The 17,352-nt window shown below is 58.5% G+C and overlaps 1 protein-coding gene across 6 annotated transcripts in view; it reads right to left on the bottom strand.

Annotated features, from left to right (window-relative positions):
* FLNC (filamin C) overlaps positions 1–11,528 on the bottom strand; it is a 27,547-nt gene extending 16,019 nt beyond the window's left edge. For 3 of the 6 annotated variants that reach the window (XM_086690658.1, XM_086690644.1, XM_086690632.1), the window contains exons 1-13: positions 10,835–11,528; positions 6,274–6,522; positions 4,617–4,714; positions 4,066–4,216; positions 3,852–3,970; positions 3,568–3,645; positions 3,210–3,372; positions 2,834–3,034; positions 1,486–1,623; positions 963–1,089; positions 683–819; positions 280–473; positions 73–186 (exon numbers count right to left, since the gene is read on the bottom strand). In XM_086690658.1, the coding sequence (XP_086546784.1) occupies positions 73–186; positions 280–473; positions 683–819; positions 963–1,089; positions 1,486–1,623; positions 2,834–3,034; positions 3,210–3,372; positions 3,568–3,645; positions 3,852–3,970; positions 4,066–4,216; positions 4,617–4,714; positions 6,274–6,522; positions 10,835–11,189 (2,124 nt within the window). In that variant the 5' untranslated portion in view covers positions 11,190–11,528. Of the gene's footprint in view, positions 1–72; positions 187–279; positions 474–682; positions 820–962; positions 1,090–1,485; positions 1,624–2,411; positions 2,475–2,833; positions 3,035–3,209; positions 3,373–3,567; positions 3,646–3,851; positions 3,971–4,065; positions 4,217–4,616; positions 4,715–6,273; positions 6,523–10,834 lie in introns of all 6 variants that reach the window. The other 3 variants (XM_086690638.1, XM_086690624.1, XM_086690652.1) reach the window with 2 other exon arrangements.
* Between the last annotated feature and the right edge of the window lie 5,824 nt (positions 11,529–17,352).

Raw genomic sequence — 17,352 nt, forward strand, 5'->3', positions numbered from 1 at the left:
TCTCACCTGCCTCCGCCCTCCCAGGGTTCCTGCCCAGGGCAATGGGGGTAGCAGGACCGGGCAGTGACTTACCTGGGCATACAGGTTCAGGTCTCCCTTGCCAGCAGCACGGGCATCGATGGTGAACTCTGCAGGCTTGTCCACGATGCAGCCAGTGGGCTCCAGGCCAGGCCCAAAGGCCTTCACCTGTGCAGGGGGAGGAGCGGAGGGCTAGGTTGGGGACTGGAGGAGGGCCTGCTCACCCCATCCCGGGCTAGTATGCAGGCCCAAGGACCCCACCTTATCCGGGAAGCAGTCAGGTGCGGCTGGCTGGATGTGGGCAATGAAGGGTGAGTCTCGGATGTCCTCGTCATCGCAGATGACGTGCACGGCGTACTCCCCAGGCTCCGTGGGCCAGTACCGCACATCGCAGGAGCCATCCCCCTTGTCATCACACTCGATCTTGGCCTGTGAGGGCCCCTCGATGGAGAATCCTGGGAGCGATGGAGGGAAGATCAGGGGGTCCAAGAGGCAGCTTGGACACTCGGGCAGGTCTCCTATCGCTCCCTCAGTCACCCCTCCATCGCACTCCGTCTCATCCTGATACTACCCAGCGTTCCCGCCTCCCGTCCCCAGTCACCCCCCGTGTCCCTCCATCGCACCACTCCCCAGCGTTCCCGCTTGCTGCCACCCAGCCACTTACCCAGTGTCCCCACCTCCGTGCCAATGGCCTCCACCACAAAGTCGGCCGACTTCCCCACCTGGCCAGTTTTCAGGCCGGGACCCCAGGCCCGTACCTTCTGCGCTCCTGCCTCTGGGCTCACCTGTACCTCAAAAGGACTGGGCGAAGAGGGATCTGGGGTCAATGCCGGGAAGCACCTCTGCCAGAGGTACCAGTCCTCTCTTCCCTCAGGCAGCCCGTCCTCCCCTCCCCAGCTTGTGAGGCCCCAGACAGGCAGGCCTGGCGGGTGCGTGGTGCTTACCTGCGGGGGATGGCGTAGCCGCCCCACGTGATGGTCACCACATACTTCCCAGGCACCACAGGGTGGTACTCACACTCGAACACGCCATCTCCAGCCTCTCGCACTTTCACTGGCTCTTCTGTGCCCTCTGAGGAGACGGGGAGCACACAGGGAGGTGATCACCAGTCTGAGAGCCACAGGTCCTCAATCCCCTCAGGGACCCCGGCACCCGGGCCCAGCCTGAGGGCAGTGCGACTAGTGGGCAGAGCTGAAACTCGGGCAGGGACCACATGCCATCCCTGTGCATGACACCCAGAGTAGCGTGTAGGGTGAAAAGGATCATTTCCAGTTTGCAGGTGAGAAACTGAGGCAAGAGAGGAGACAACATGCCTAAGGTCCCATGGTACCTCTGGGCAGAGTCTCTTCTTGGAGTCTCTCCGGGGCGGGGCATGGTGCTCGTTGTCACTGCCCTCAGGAAGCCAGAACCACGGGCCATATTTCCTCCCTGCTCTCCCACCCCCCAGTCCTGGGCCCCGGCACTCACTTGGCCCTTTGACTGTGACCTTGAGCTCCCCGCTGCCGGCACCCTTAGTGAACACCTTGAAATCAGCCACCTCTTTCACACGCACACCCTTGGGCTGCAGGCCCCGCCCAGAGGCACGGCAGGCGTTAGGGTTACAGGCTGGGGGTTGGAAGGAGAAGCTTAGGGGTGCTGAGGGGCTGGAGACAGAGCCTCAGCCCCTCACCACTCATTTCCCACCTCACTGGACATAGTCTTCCTGACCCTCACAGGCACAGGCTATGGCCTCATGCAGTCCTCCCCCGTGCTCCCCAGGGCCCCCGACACAACTGGGGCCCTTGGGAGCCATGCTGGACGAGGAGCCAGCTACAAGAAACCCTCCCTGCTGGGCTTCTCAGAGTCATTGTCACTTGGGACACAGACATGGCAGAGCCTGGGCAGAGAGTGGGGCAAAGAGAGATAGGGGAAGTCCCCAAACCACCCAAAGCCACCCACCCAGAGCCATCTGAGCCTTCTCAGGCAGAGCCACCATAGCAGCTTTAGGACTAGGTCATGCCATAAAACACTAAGCGAGGCCACAGAACGAGATATTCAACATAACATGAAGCCTTCTGCAGGTCACAGGCAATGCATGGAAATCAGCCTGCCACAGAACACCACCAGTGGCAATGAACCCAGACCTTGCTACTGAACACAGGCCAAAGAAGAGTGATCTCAGACTGCCACGGAACACATAAAATGGCACGGGACCCAACGGGATGCCACAAAACAGGCAAGGACGTATAATCCAGGCCTACCACAGGACACAGGCAATGGCACAGAACCTGGGGCCCGTCACAGAGTGCCACGGAAGGGGGGCAATTCCACACTGCCTGGGCCATTCCACACAGCACAGGTGAGGCCAGTCAGCTGTGGCCATGCTGGCCCCACCTCCCCTGGACAGTACTAACGTGGCACCACTTTCTTGGCCTGGTGGATGATGGGCACGGAGGGGACGTGTGACGGCAAGGGCTCTGAGCGGCAGGGAGAGAACCAAGTGGCGGGAGTCACCACCCGAGGGCCTGGGGTATGGGTGCCCATCACATATGCCCCCACAACCCTTGCAAGGTGGCACCTGTCTGTATACTTTGCTGTGGTCTCCGGACCCTCCCTGGGATAGTAGGTGGAGAGATGACCAGGATGAGATCTCTCCAGAGCTACCCCCTGCCCCCGCCCCATGGATATTCTACCTATTTTAACGCCGGCTCCCCTCCCACCCCTGGATTTAGTGGTTCGTTTCCCATAAACCCTCAGCCCCGGAATTTGGTGGCAATTCTCTCTGTGTCCTGGCCTCAGGGAGGGTGACTGTGGGGCTGGGTGAAGGGTCTTTTACCTTCAGCTACATGGACGGGGAAAGGACTGCGGGTGATGGGGGCACCAGCGAAGGCCACATGCACCGTGTGGGGCCCCTCCATCACAGGCCTGTACGTGCATCGGAACGTGCTGTCGCCCTTGTCCTCCAGGGCCACCTCCACTGTGTCCCGCCGGCCCTGCGGGTCCACGATCACCACGGCGACATCACCAGTGCCGGCCCCTGCCATGCACAAAAAGCCGTCAGCAACCCCCTCTCTGGACACAAACAGCTGCTCCGGGCTCCCTCACTCTGGGACCACCCACCCTCTGGCTGAGACCCTGCCCCTGTCCCCCATCCACATCACCCATGTAGTCATGCGCTGCCCACCTGACATCCCCCTAGGGCCCATCCTTACCCGCAGTATAGATGTCAAAGTACGTGGGTTTGTTGGCCACATTGCCCACAGGCTCCAGGCCAGGGCCACGGGCTGACACCTTGTTGGCATCTCCCAGAGCCATGCCCACGTTCACCTCAAAGGGACTGCGTTCGATATTCTGGCCAGCAAAGAGCACAGTCACCTGCAGATCAGGGGCCAAATGTTAGCCTCTCGGGGAAAGCAGTTCTTTTGAGAGGGGGTGGATGGGCAGGGCGCAACCGAGGCTGGGGAGAGGTGGGCTGCTGGGCATGCTGGGGTGGGCTGCGAGCTGACAGAGGGCTCCACGACGACAGAGCCAAGGACGTGAGCGGGATGGGGAGGGTCGGCAGGGAGATACCTTGTGCAACCCCGCAACCTTGGGCACATAGGAGACAGCATAGGTGCGGTTCTTGTCATTGTTGGGAACCACTTTGGCCTATTGGGAAGGGAAAAGACCGGAAGTCACAGAGGCTGCAGCCCCTCCTGACCCCACAGTTCCTGGCAGCACCCACGGTGATGCTTCCCCCAGAACCCGGCCTAGTAGTTAATTCTGGAGGCCATCTCCAGGCCAGTCCTGCTAGCAGCCCGTGGTCTCTGGTTCGAAGCCCATGCCATTCCCTCGTCCTCAGCAGCTCTCCATACCTCCTCGGTGTGGCCCTCAGGGTCCTCAATGTAGACCAGCACCTCGCCCACGCCGGCATCCACCGTCTGCACGGTGAAGTGGGCAGGCTGTAGCACAGTGTTGCCGTGGGGCTCGATGCCTGAGGGACAGACGGCAGAGCCAGGTTACTTAGGAAGACCCATCCTAGGATGGACCCAACTGCCCAGGGAAGACCGGCAGGGACTCGACACGTACCAGGCCCGTAGGCGATGGCCTTCTTGGGGTTCAGCTGTTTAGAGCGAACAGGGGCACCAGGTTTGAGTTTGGCCTTGGGGAACTGGGACAGGTAGGTCATGACAGAATGCTCATCCACGTTGGGGTCCACAATCTCCTCGGGGGCAATCACCTGCCACAGGGAAGAAGGGAGTTACAGGGTGCCCTCTACCCAGTGACTTCGGTGCTCTCCCCCCTCTTTTTTTTTTTTTTTTTTTTTTTTTAATTTTTTTTTCAATGTTTATTTATTTTGGGGACAGAGAGAGACAGAGTATGAACGGGGGAGGGGCAGAGAGAAAGGGAGACACAGAATCGGAAACAGGCTCCAGGCTCTGAGCCATCAGCCCAGAGCCCGACGCGGGGCTCGAACTCACGGACCGCGAGATCGTGACCTGGCTGAAGTCGGACGCTTAGCCAACTGCGCCATCCAGGCGCCCCGCTCTCCCCCCTCTTGACCGGGCATCCTCATAGACCCAACCTCCGTCCTGGCCCTCCTGGCCCCCTACTCTCCCCCACCCTCTTTGTTCGTGTACCTGGGGCACCCCGAGCCAGTCGTCCGCCTGCTGCATGGCCTCCCGGGCGTTCTCCACAGGCTGGTTGGGGTCCCAGGCTTCCCAGTCAGGGCACAGGCCTAGAGAGATGGTAGAGGGAGACGATGAGTAGGGGAAGGCAGCCAGTCAGAATGCAGAGCATCTGCTCACCCGACACCCTCACAGGCTGCGGGGTCACGCCTGCTGCCGCGCACCTCTGGGCCCCTGACCAGCCAGGTTCTTGCTACCCCCCTACGTTACGGACCATCGCTGGGATGCCCATCGCCATTGGGAGGCGCGGCAGCCCTCCCTAGCACCAACAATGAGGCCTTTCTGCCCTGGCTGACGCAGCCTGGCACCAGCCCTGCCAGTCAGCCTTCTGCCGGCCCAGGCCCCAGCGCAGACCCTGTCAGGACCGCCCCCCTCCCAGTCCTTCCCGCCTCACTCCTGCTGCCTCGGGGCAGCAGGTTCCATCCTGCACATGCCTCTGACGCCATCCTCTACAAGGTCTCCTCACAGCCTCCCTCAAGTCCTAGAGCTCCAAACACTTCCCACGTCAGCCTTAGAGCCTAAGACACCCTCTCCTTCCTCATTACCCACTTGGGGAAACTGAGGCACATAAGGGCATGTCATGAGAGGATAGGTTCTCCTCTGTGGCCACCCAAAACACAGCCCTCCTAATGGGAAGAATGCTGAGGCAGCTCCAGATCACTCCTGTCAAGGGGTGCAAAGGTCAGGGGGTGCCTGGTCCAGGCCAGAGCTGGAGGAGGGGTGATGCTCACTGGCTGGGAGGGGGCCAGCTCAAAGGCTGGAATCCATGACCGGCCGGAACAGCTGAGCTCACTTCTGGCGGCCTCACCAGCTGTGGGCAATGGCTCAGCAGCTGGGAATGCTTCCCAGGCGGCTGGTGCCCCCGCCTCCCACCCCCTGCTCCCCAGCTGACCCCAGACTGGGGAGGATTCTCCCAAGGGGCCATGGCTCCCCAGAGGCAGAGCTGACCGACTCAGATTAGAAGGCGATCTATCTTCTTGGGAGGTGATAGTCAGAAGGGGAGATGCATATAGGGCAGGGCTCTAGCCAGTCATGGCCTCAGTCTTCTCATGGGCCCTGACTGCCCCCCCACCTGACCGGGCCAGGGCCTACGTTTGAGAGGACAGTGTTGGGCCACCTGTCACTGGGCAGCAGCACACCAGCCTCAGTCCCTCCTCAAACCTCTCCCAGAGCCTCACAAAGAAGAACCTTGTCAGGGTCTGATTTCTGGGATTCTTGCTACAAGTCCTACCATATTTCCTTTCTCTCAGCTCAGCAGAAATGGTACCCGTATGGCAAAGTAGGACACTCATGGAGCAGGAAGTTGAGACCTTGGGCTCAAGTTCAGTTCTGCCACAGATAAACTATGTGATCTTGGACAAATCACTGGCCCTCTCTGGACCTCATTGCCCTTGTCTGTAAAATGAGGAATTCTGAACCTTTTGCTGCAAGCTGCAGTATCTGTCACACCCGCAGGAAGGGCCTGTCACCAGCAATGACTCTCAGTTGGAGCAGAGGGCAAGCCCCACAGGCCGTCCTGATCCCCCAGCCCGGAGATATGCATTCTGACAGCCACAGCCCTCAGCACCACCAGCGAAGGGCTCCATGATGGGCCCACTGGTCCACTTACCAGGGGCACAGTTGTCCACCAGGGCGCCCAGAGCTTTACCATCCTGCCAGTCACGGTTGAAGTTAGTGATGGGCAGCTGGGGCACCTTGTTCTGGATCCAGCCGAGCAGACGCTGCTTGGGCGTCTGCTTGCGGGCGTCCTCATCCTCCTCATCCTCCCACATGGGCATGGAGATAGAGTAGTGTAGGATCAGCGTCCAGATCAGACCCAGGATCAGCTTCAGGTTCCCATCCACAATGGCCTTGCTGTCTGCAGAGTGGAGGGGACACGCTGGGCTCAGCGAGGGGGCTGCCCTCCACAGCTCAGCTCACGAGGCAGCTGCTAGAGCAGAGGGGGTCAGGCCTCCCGCTTTCGGAACCTGCCCCCTTCTCTGCCTACCGAATTCTCACCCTCCAGCAAGGCCAAGGCCGCGCCCAGAGGCCTAAAGTTTTGGGTCTGCCTACAGCGTGCCCCACGGCAGGTACTTTCACCTGTGGAACAGCGCGTGCGTGGGCCTCCATCCGGCTACAGGCCCCCTGGCGATCATCCGGGATTGTAAGCCTCTGCGGGGGGGCTGCGCCATTTTCATTTTTTAAGTTTTATTGAGGTGTGCCTGACACACAAGCTGCACGTATTAAACTGGACAAGCTTTGACAACATGTATGTGCCTATAACGCCATCACCACAAGTCATAAACCTATCCACCTCTCCCCAGATTTCCTTGCACGTACCCCTTTGTGGTCCCTCCGCCTGCCCTTCCTTGTCCCCCTTTCCAGGCAACAACTGGTTTGCCCTTGGTTACTATGGATTAGTTTGCATTTTCTAGAGATTTATACAAATGGAATCATATAGTAAGTACTCTTTGGTTTCTTTCACAGTAGACACTATTTCTCTACACTCAGAGCCTAGGACTTAGTAGGATCTCAGTAAATACTAGTTGAATGAATATTAAAAAAAAACTGAAATTAGAGAGGAATTAGAACTAACCTGGTCCCAGCCGAATTCTCCTCTTGAACACCATAAAAGGCTTTTGGAACAAAGTTCGGGGAGGGGGAGGGAGAGGGAGGTACAGTGCATGCTTGGGTAAGGCTTGAAAATCATGTTTTCAAATGCTGGGGCCAGTGGGATTTCACATGAGCCAGGAGGAATGTCACCCGTGTGGACTCAAGTCTCAGGAGCTGAGACTCTTCACCCATCCCCACCTTGGAGGAATACTAGGGACCAGAATCGCTTCCTCAAGATTCGGGAGACCTCGTTCTCCTTCAACAGCCAGAGTGAAATATCCAGGAGCCGGGATGGCCTACAGTATGAGTCTTTGGAAGCCAGCTTATTTGTAAAGGGCAATGCAGGCCTGAAATCCATCAGCTTCCCTGAACGCTACTTTTAGGAGGTTGGGAGGGGGGACAGAAGATTCAGCCTTGTTTACTGGTGTTGCCTGAGAGATGGGAGAGGGTGGGGCTGGAGGCGCACCCCCCTCCCCCCCCCAACACCCCTTACACAACTTTTCCTCCTCCCCTAGATCTTGGGAGAAAACAGTCCGGAGACCAAAGGCCTGGGGAACCCCAGCATCCCCCACCCCATCCCCACCAGCCCCCAGGAGGGGGAATCGCAGCCTCTCTATCCCTCTGGCCTCCAGCTCTGGCCCCCTTGGCTCCCCCACCCTTTCACTGATTCATCCTTCCTTCCCCGCCCCCTCTCCCCCTGGCTCTGCTGCAGCACAAAGGTTTGGCAGCTTTCAGATTCCATGACACAACTCACTCCCGGCCTCCCGGTGCTTCAGGGCGCTCTCTCAAACACACAGGCCGCCATACTCTCACACAGTCTTGACACCCAGTGCCCCAAGGCCTCTCACCACCCCGACAGCCTCCAAAGCCAGTGCTCACACACCCAGAAGAGCTTCTTGCAAACCAAGGGGGGGGAGGGGGGCAGATTCGTGGGAGGGAGGCCTTGAGGCCGCTGGGGTTGGAGGGGGTGTCATTCATATTTGCCGCAAGGAGAAGTCTCTCCCCAGTGACTGGCCCTGGGCCAGACAGCAAGTGGTCCACTGCGGCTTGGGGCAGGAGAGGGACCTAGAGTCCTGCTCCGGAGCAATGACCTTCCTCTCCAGACCCATTCCTGCCCCAGGCCAGGCAGAAAAGGGGAGCTCAGGCTTCCTCCCTCCCACCCTGAGCCACCCCTTCTTCTCCAGCCTGGGGACACCCCCAAAGGGGTGGGAAGAGCCCTACAGCCAGACCCTGAGGCCACCCCAGGCCTCAGGGGTGGGGAAGGAGTGAGGGCCCTGGCGAGGGAGGTGCCGGCACAGCTGCTGCCCCCCTCTGGCCCCTCCCTCAGCTGTTGGCTCTAGAAGGAGTAGCAACTGGGGAACAGCTGCGGCACAGAGCTGCCTCATTAGGCCTCTTTGTTTGGAGGGGCTGAGGGGCTGGTGGGGGCCGGGTTGGGGTGCTGGGGTAAGGGCACACAGCTCCTTCAACCCGGGCTGAGCACCCCGTTCTTTAGCTGGACTTCCCAGCCCCCAGCCCACTCCTGGAAAGGGAAGTGGGGAGTCTTTCTGACCCCCTCCCAGGTGCCCAGATGCTCCATCGCAGTCCTGAGATAAGGCCCAGAGGAGGCCCCCACCACCACCACCACAGCCCCTTCCCACCACTGATCGGGCCAGAGGGAACCAGAGGAAGCAGAAAGCCGCCCCTGGTGGGGAATCCCTTGACATCTCCTCAGGGTCGAGCAGCCCCGCCCCCTGTGCCCCCTCCCTCCACCCTCAGCCTCAGGCCCGGCCCCAAATTGCTGACAGCTTATCTCATCAGCACGAGTGAGCCACTTGGCCCAAATGGGGAACAGTTCCCCTTCCTCTCAGCCGGAACCCAGGAGCGTCCCTCCCGCCCCCAAACCATCTTTTCCTTCTTCCCCCTCTACTCTGAGCCGGCCCCTCCGCTGTTGAGCCAAGGGGCCGGAGCCAGGCACCGCCATGGGGGAGGGGAGAGGTGCGCTCAGGAAGGATGAGGCCTGGAGAGGGGCCGGCGGCCCCCGCAGCGGGGAGGGGAGAGGAAGGCTGAGCAGTTTCCTATAAAGTCCTGGTGAGGCCGGAGGCCCTCCTCTTGAGACCCCACCTGGGACCGTCAGTCTGTCGGTCAAACCTCAGCATGCAGGGGGATGACAGCCCCAGGACTGACTTGTCTCTGATTCCCCCACACAAATCCTCCGACCAACCCCCCACCAACACACACACTCTGTAGCCCTCACCCCACTACACACACCAGGGTCCCCTCCCCCACCCCTGTCCTCAGGCTTGTCCTTCTGGAAAGCTCAGAGACATCTGCTGTGTCACGGAGGCAGGGCTATTTCCAGGCCAGAGCGGGTGGGGTGGGGGGGCAGTATTGGGGCAGGAGGGGTAAGGCCTAGAGAGGGGACTGGACAGGGCAAAGGGCCCCGGACTGACTTCAGCTGCTAATTCAGGAGGCCTAGAGATGCCCTGAGGGAGAGTGGGGGTGGACAGATATTCAATTATCTTTGGGGTAGCCTGGTGGGGGAAGGCATCGGACCCCATGTGAAACTCTTCTCCTGGGGTTTTGGGGTGCACCCCAAGGGGCCCTTTCCTGTAAATCACAGCAAGACTCTTAAGAGCTCACCACTGGGGTAGGGGGTCTTCCCTAGGCCCCCAGCCAGCAGGGAGGACTGCAGGGCTGTGAGGGGAGGAGCAGCCTCTGACCACTCAGAGCCCACCCTCAGCTCCCCAAGCTCCCAAGCCTGGAGCGCTTCCCCACCCCCACCAGCACTGGTACACCTTCCAAATCTGGTTACACTCAATGACTTCCTCCCTTCTACAGGCCTTCCCCTCCCTCCTCTCAACCCAGACAGTTAGCTGCAGCCAATCCAGTCCTAGGGAGTGGGCTGGGGCCTGGCATGGACTTAGGGGAGCACCCTCCTGCGCAGACTAAAGCAGGAGGTGGATAGGCAGGGGTTAAGGCTTTCTGCCCTCTCTTAGTGCCTTTTTAGGCTTCTGAGGCTGGGCCCTGCCTGCCCTGGCCCAGGGGCCTGAACCCAGCTGCTAAGCACAGGCCTGTGGAGCCCGCCTGCCCCCCCCCCCATGCCTGCCTAGCCACCAGCTTCCCTGACCTGCCTTCAGCCTGCTTCTCCCCCAAGGACGTGCTGGGAGGCAAAGAAGCTCTTTGCTTTGTTTAGGGAGTAAATGCCCCCCAGGAATCAGTAATGGGCACCCTGTCTTCTCAAGCATGGGCTGGGATGGCCCCATGGCAAGAAAGGGGACAATGAGTAGAGGCGGGTTGATGGGAGTGTGTGCCGGGAGGCTGAGCTGGACGACTTAGAAACGGTAGGTGTGGACTCCCCTGGGGAACCCCAATATTCCGCTGAAGGGACAGAGGGGTGTGAAGGCACTGCCCATAGGGCCTGCATTGATGGCAGGAAAGCAGGGACCAGGGCCCTCTCCCTGGGTCAGGGGGCCACTCTCTGTCCTATCTCAGCTCCCGGCACCCACCCAGCACCTGTGTCCGCCGCCCCCAGGGGCCAGCCCTTTCTTGGGGCACTTCCCCCTCCCCGCTGTGTCCGTGCACTGCTCGCCCGCACTGACCGATGGACACGAGCTTGATGTGCTCGCGCTCCAGGAACTCGAGGGCCACGGACACGTTCTCCAGCTTCATCTGGCGGAAGTTGGGGCGCGGGTGGAACTTGCGATACATGCGCTTCTGGCTGAGCACCTCGAGCAGCGCGATGAGGCGCAGCCCGTCGCTGAGGTCTCGCTGCAGGTCGGTCAGGCGCTTGCCCACACACTTCAGGTGCTCGTTGCACCAGCGCGTGAACGTGTTCTGCTGGATCTTCTTCCACGGCGCGTCCTCGGCCAGGTCCTTCTCCGTGGACGGCATGTCGTCCACCTCGTCGCCCAGGCCGAGGCCGGCGGCCTCTGAGTAGCTGCTGTTGTTCATCATGCTGGCGCGGGCTGGGGCGGGGGCTGCTCTGCCTGCTGGGCTCGGGCTGGGCTGGGGCTGGGGCTGGGGCGCTGTCGGGGCGCTGTCGGGGCGCTGTCGGGGCGCGACCGCGGGACTCGCAGCTCTGCGCTGCGCTGCTCTCAACTTGTCTCGCGCCCTGGCTGGTGGGACTCGGCTGGCCTCCTCGGCTCCTCGGCCGCGCTCTCTCTCTCTCTCTCTGTCTCTCTCTCTCTCCCTCCGGGGGCGGAGCAGTGCTCGGGAAGTGCGGGCCGGGCCGGGGCGGGGGGTTTAAGAAGCCCCTGGGGCCGCGCCCCCCCCACGCCGCGCTTGCGGCCCCCGAGTCCACGTCAGAGCGCCGGCCTCCCAGGAATGCCGCCCGGCCCGCGGGTGGGGGCTGAGCGGAGCGGGCGGCCCCGCCTCCTTCCTCCCCTCCCCCAACAGGGCCCGGGTGGCGGGAGGGCTCCCCCCACCCCAACACACGCCCCCCAGCCTCGGCCTGGGTCTGCGGCCCAGGCGGGCTCCGTCCTGCGCAGCCGCTCTGGGGAGGTGGATCGCAGAGCGGAAAGGCGAGGGGTGAGCGCACCCTATACCCCCAAACTGAGCGTCGCCAGACGAAGATGAAATACACCCCCTTCATACGCTGTGGGACTAAAGACATAATGGGGAAACTGAGGCTAGCGGTTGGGGCAAAACACACTGAAGTCGTGCTGACAGAATTTTCTGGATGAATTGGTGGCAGGGCCGTTGACAGGGCCTGCGAGTCCTGGCTCCTGGCCCAGGGTATTGTCCACCTGCAGGGGAAAGGAAGTGTGTGTGCTTGTGTACAGATGGGCTGAGAGGAAGCAGGGACACTGCCCAGGCCGATTAGGAAGAAGGCTTGGGGGTTGCTCCACTTTACAGGTAGAAAAGCCTCATTTGAAGCCCAAACCCAGGGTCCCAGGGGAAAGACTGAGGCTGCCCCTGACTCAGTGTCCCTGTCACCAGCCTGCTTGGCCTCATCCCCTCAGAATGAAGCTGAGCTCAGGAAGATAGTACCCAGTGAGTCACACCGTGTTCCCCCCTCCATGTCTGACTCAACCAAGGTGATGAGAGGGCAAGGAGAGACTGCCCGTTGTGCCAGGGAGCCCCCTGGGCAATGTGCCCATTTGGGCCGCAAGGCAGATCCTTCCAGCAAAAGGGCGGGTTAGCCAGACAGAAACAGGGAGAGCCTTGCCCAGAACAGCCAAGGGGAAACGTGACGGGGCTGGTGGGCAGGGAGAGCCCAAGGGAGCCAGCCAGAAAGCCTAGGCGGGACTGGGCTCAGGGTAAGCCAAGGGCAGCTGGAGGCCTAGGGTATGGTGACAGCAAGGAAACTGAGGCACTCAGAGGAGCTGCTTGGAGTGAGGGGAAAGAGCTATCAAATGTACTTATATAGAGAATATATAGCCTGCAATTCTGTGTAGCGTACATGTATTCCATATCTCCTGGTACCCCTTTTAGGCCAAACTTCCTCAGCTGCCCCATCCCTCTTGACACAGTAAGGTTGGGCCAGACATTCCCCAACTCAAGCTGTTTGATGATTGACATTTGAGAAGGTTCTGGGACCTTCTAGGTGAATCATTCTATCTTATTCCTCTTCTACCCCCAGGCAGTGTGGAAAGGAAGCAGACAGTGGGCATCTTTGAGGGCTGTCTCTTCAAGGGCAGAATGAAGGCAGTCCCTGTTATGGAGTTCAGAAAAAGGGGGGTTTGGGGGGGGCAGTGCTTATGGCAAAAGGAGTCCATGAATGATTTCTTTCCCTTCTCATTAGGTAGGGAGGGGGAGGAGTAGAGAAGGGACCAGAAACAGAAGAGGGACCTGCTGTGCGTGGCTTGGGAGGGGGGAGCTCTGGGGGCCCTGATAATGACAGGCGAGGTATAAATAGCTTGGGCCCTGCGGCTCATGTTCTGTCGGCTGCCTGTGACGAGGTGCTCAGGAATCCCACTCTCCTATTGGCACGCCCCCATCTCCAGAACTCTCATTCCCCCCCATGCCACCTTTGTCCCATGTCCAAAACCAACCATCAGGCATCAGTACTGACCATCTACTTGAGAGGCTGAGCTCTCCTGTGGAGAGATGCCCAGCTGGGGACACATGACACATAGCTCGGTCTCACAGGGAGGGAGGGGTGTGCGTGTGTGTGTGTGTGTGTGTGTGTGTAAAAACATAGACATTTGACACCCAGTCTGAGGTGCCAGCTCAGGGTTCAGCGAGGTTGTCATTGAAGCCCAGATGAGGAAACTGAGGTACAGATCTGAGACAGCTCTCCTGGGGAGGAGAGAGAGGAGTAGGGTGGGTTTGCTTGGAGCTGACAGCCTCTTTACAAACTCTAATGGCTCACAGTCCCATTTTGTGGGCATTACCTGAGGTCCCCCAGTAAGTTGAGGGCATCCGTTAAGGAGGGAGGATTTCAGAGGGAAGCCGGTGAGTGAAGAAAGAACTCCCAAGTGTAGCCTACCCTCTCTTTCTCCCCTCTCTCCCTCTTCTCCTACCCTCCCTGCAAGAGAGGTTTGTGTGCAGCCCCAGAGGAGTAAGTGAATGGTTGGCAGACAAGGGTGCCCAGTGCCAAGGATGGTTCCCGGCATCCTTCTCACCCCCTCCCACAGAAACCCGAACCTGTTGCTCTCCAGGATAAATCGGGGCCTGACTCAGGCCCCAGCCAGCCAGTCATAGTCAGCCTGACCCAGGAGCAGGCTGGTGACTCAGCCCTGAATATAGCCCATGAGCCCAGGCACAGCCATCAGTGCTGGAACAAACCGTGCACAATGCTAGTCCTGGGGCCTGCCAAGTTGGCCCCCCCCCCTCCCTGAGGAGGGCTGATGTGCTCCTCCTCCCTGAGTCAGGCAGGGGCGCAGAGAGGGGTTTGCAGGGGGTTTCGTCAGCTGAGTATTTGGGGCAGAGCTGGCTGGGGCCATACGCCTTTTATAACCCCCTGACTCACCACCCACTGACCTGTCTCAAGAGACCAGGTTGCCTGGCTATTCACCTGGCCCTGCCTTTCCCATCAAGGGGCACTGCTTGTCAGCCACTGACTTTGGCCATGGTTTGGGGTGAGCAGAATCTAAGTGACCAGGTCCAATGGGCTGTGTTTGAAAATCTTGTTTTTCTGGAGTCAGGGACATTTCCAGAGTCACCTATGAGGATACCAGGTTGGCCAAGTTCATAGTTGGCACTTTGATCAGTCAGTGATACTGACTGTGGCCCTGACTTATGTGCCGGGGACACTCTGGTAGGATAGAAAGATCCATAGCCCTCTTCAATTCTGCCTCTGCCACCTCCGGCAGGTAATATAATGATTTGGGGCTTCAGTTTCGAATCTGTAAAATGGAGTTAATAGTACCCTTGTAGGAGATTAGGAGATTTTTTATGTGTGAAGATGAGAAGAGAGAGCATGCGAGGTGATTAGCTCGGTGCTTCGCAGCTAATAGGTGACCAGAAAAAAGTAAGTTTGTTTCCTGTGCTGGTGCCTTATGGACCACGAAGGTTCTTTTTTTTTTTTTTTTTTTTATTACGTTTCTTTATTTTTGAGAGGTAGAGAGAGATAGAGCATGAGTGGGGGAGGGGCAGAGAGAGAGGGAGACACAGAATCGGAAGCAGGCTCCTGGCTCCAAGCTGTCAGCCCAGAACACGACACGGGGCTCCAACCCACAAACCGTGAGATCATGACCTGAGCCGAAGTCGGATGCTCAACCGACTGAGCCACCCAGGCGCCCCTGGGCCACGAAGGTTCTAGTGAGCAGGCGCTTCCTCACAGCCGTCCCTATCCCCTGTAGAGTCCGTTGCCGGGATCACTACACTGTCCCTTCCCTTCCCTTCCCTTCCCTTCCCTTCCCTTCACTTCCATCTTAACACTGCATCTGCCAGAATTGGAGCCAGACTACTTCTGATCTTTAGAACTGCCCAGGAGTGGCAGGTGGTGGCCCGGGGAGAGCGAGCAGAGGGGCTGTTGTGCAGAAAGGGAAGAGTCATGCAGAGCACAGCAGTGGGCAGATGAAGGCCCCCAGGTGTTTGGTTCTAGCTGTACCTCAGCCTGGATGCATGCCTGGTGGTGGCTTCTAAGAGACACCCTTGTGGACTTAAAGCTAGCTCAAGTGGCTGTTTCACACTCAGCACAGAGAGTCCTCTTTATTCTGGCAACAGTATATCAACAAGACCAGGAGGCACAAAGACCCAAATGATGAAGAGGACGGCTTTCTAAAATGAGCAAAAGGGCTGGGGGAAGAAAAGCAGGACCACTTTCCTGCGCATTGCTCAGGCTCTAGGCTCAGGCCTGGGAAGGATGGGATGCAGTCCTAACTGGAGGCTCACTGCCTCCCAGACCGTGACCTCCATCTTGGCTTCTAATTCCAAGTTAAATCAGTGATCCTCACTGGTAAGTCATCTTCCAGTCCTTTCCACCACATATGTTCTCCAGCCGACTGGTGGCCGGACTAAAGTGGATTAAAAACAGGGTCCCCCTGGGCGCCTGGGTGGCGCAGTCGGTTAAGCGTCCGACTTCAGCCAGGTCACGATCTCGCGGTCCGTGAGTTCGAGCCCCGCCTCAGGCTCTGGGCTGATGGCTCAGAGCCTGGAGCCTGTTTCCGATTCTGTGTCTCCCTCTCTCTCTGCCCCTCCCCCGTTCATGCTCTGTCTCTCTCTGTCCCAAAAATAAATAAACGTTGAAAAAAAAAAATTAAAAAAAAAAAAAAAAAAAAAAAAACAGGGTCCCCCTACCTACACTCAACAGCAAGGGGCCAGTGGTACCGGATGGGTTGTGAAGGAATTTCTTCAATTTAGGTTACAACTGAGCACATACAACCTAATGTCGCTGAGGGCAGTTTTCTAATTCTAGTGCGCATACTAATCAACTGGGGACCTCGTTAAAATGCAGATTCTGTGCTGGTAGGTTTGATGTGAGGCCTGAGATACTGCCTAACAAGCTAACGGCGCTGATGCTGCTGGTCTGTGGACCACACTTGGAATTGCAAGGAGCTAGGCCACCCCAAATCAGCACTGCCTTCAAAGAGGAGTCATTTAAAGGGAGAGAAAGGAATGCGTGGCAATGCCCTCAATCTGCCTAGGTGCAGCCCTGTTTACTACAGTGACTGATCACGATTTTAGAACTGGCCCCAGGCCCCCTAGGAAAAGGCCGGGGAAGAAGTGAATCCATTTAATGCTTAGCAGTGCCCACTACAGTACATGCTCTATAGGTACGTTACTTCGGACATTTGGGTGAATGGAACAAACTCCTTTGGCATCAGGCAGAAAAGAGGCAGAGAGGCGTTCCAGGAAACCAGCGGTCATGGCGCCATTTTGTCCACTGTGGCTTATGAATGCACTTGAGGGCTCTCCTATGGAAACATTCATTGGAACAACCAATCACAGAGGGTTCCACAGCAACGACGGTAACCAAGGACACTCATAAATTATCCTTATCATTCTATCTCCACTTTGATCCCCTCTCCATCCTTTGCCCTACTCTGAATTCCAGGAGACTGACCTGTGTCACCTGGGCATCGCTGCTCTCTGGCTCGCAGCTGGGATCAGCCAATGAGAAGTGCCATTAGGAAACGGACAGGTGGGGGGAGAGGGTGTCAGGCTCTGACAAGGGCCGTACCCTTCTGTGGGTCCGGGGCCCCTTTCCAGTCCTCTAGCCCTGCCCTCCTCCCCTCTCCTTCAGGTCTGTGATGGGAGACACTGTTGCTGGTATCTGGGGATTTCACTATTCCTCGCTGGTTCTCTAACTCTGCCTGTGTACAGAGTCCCTTCATTTAAACACTCTTCAAGTTAAGGCTCTTGAGTGTGCCACCTGTTCACCGTCAGACTCTGCATGACAGTAAGTCCTCTCTGAGAGCGAATCCCATGAGGCATCACAAGGGCAGAGCCACGAAGGCTCAGATGCAGATCTTCTCAGGGCACTCTTTTCACAGCAGATGGGTGTGGGCATGGACCTAAGGGCAAGTCACTTGCCCCCCCTCACACAGTGTCCAGCTCATTCCATTTCTCTGTGTTCGGATGAGCTGCTGGAGATAGGGTTTATATGTGCAGACCAATGCATCTGCGATTTGGCTGGCAACGCGAGGAGCCACCCTCATCTCTGAGGTCACCTGTAGGGTGAGAAATCATATTTAGGAGCCCGATCCGTATGTGAGGTACCCCGTTAAAG

Source organism: Puma concolor, chromosome A2 (genome assembly GCF_028749965.1).
Source record: "Puma concolor isolate L17-30 chromosome A2, mPumCon1.1.hap2, whole genome shotgun sequence".
In the NCBI taxonomy this organism is placed as follows: domain Eukaryota; kingdom Metazoa; phylum Chordata; class Mammalia; order Carnivora; family Felidae; genus Puma; species Puma concolor.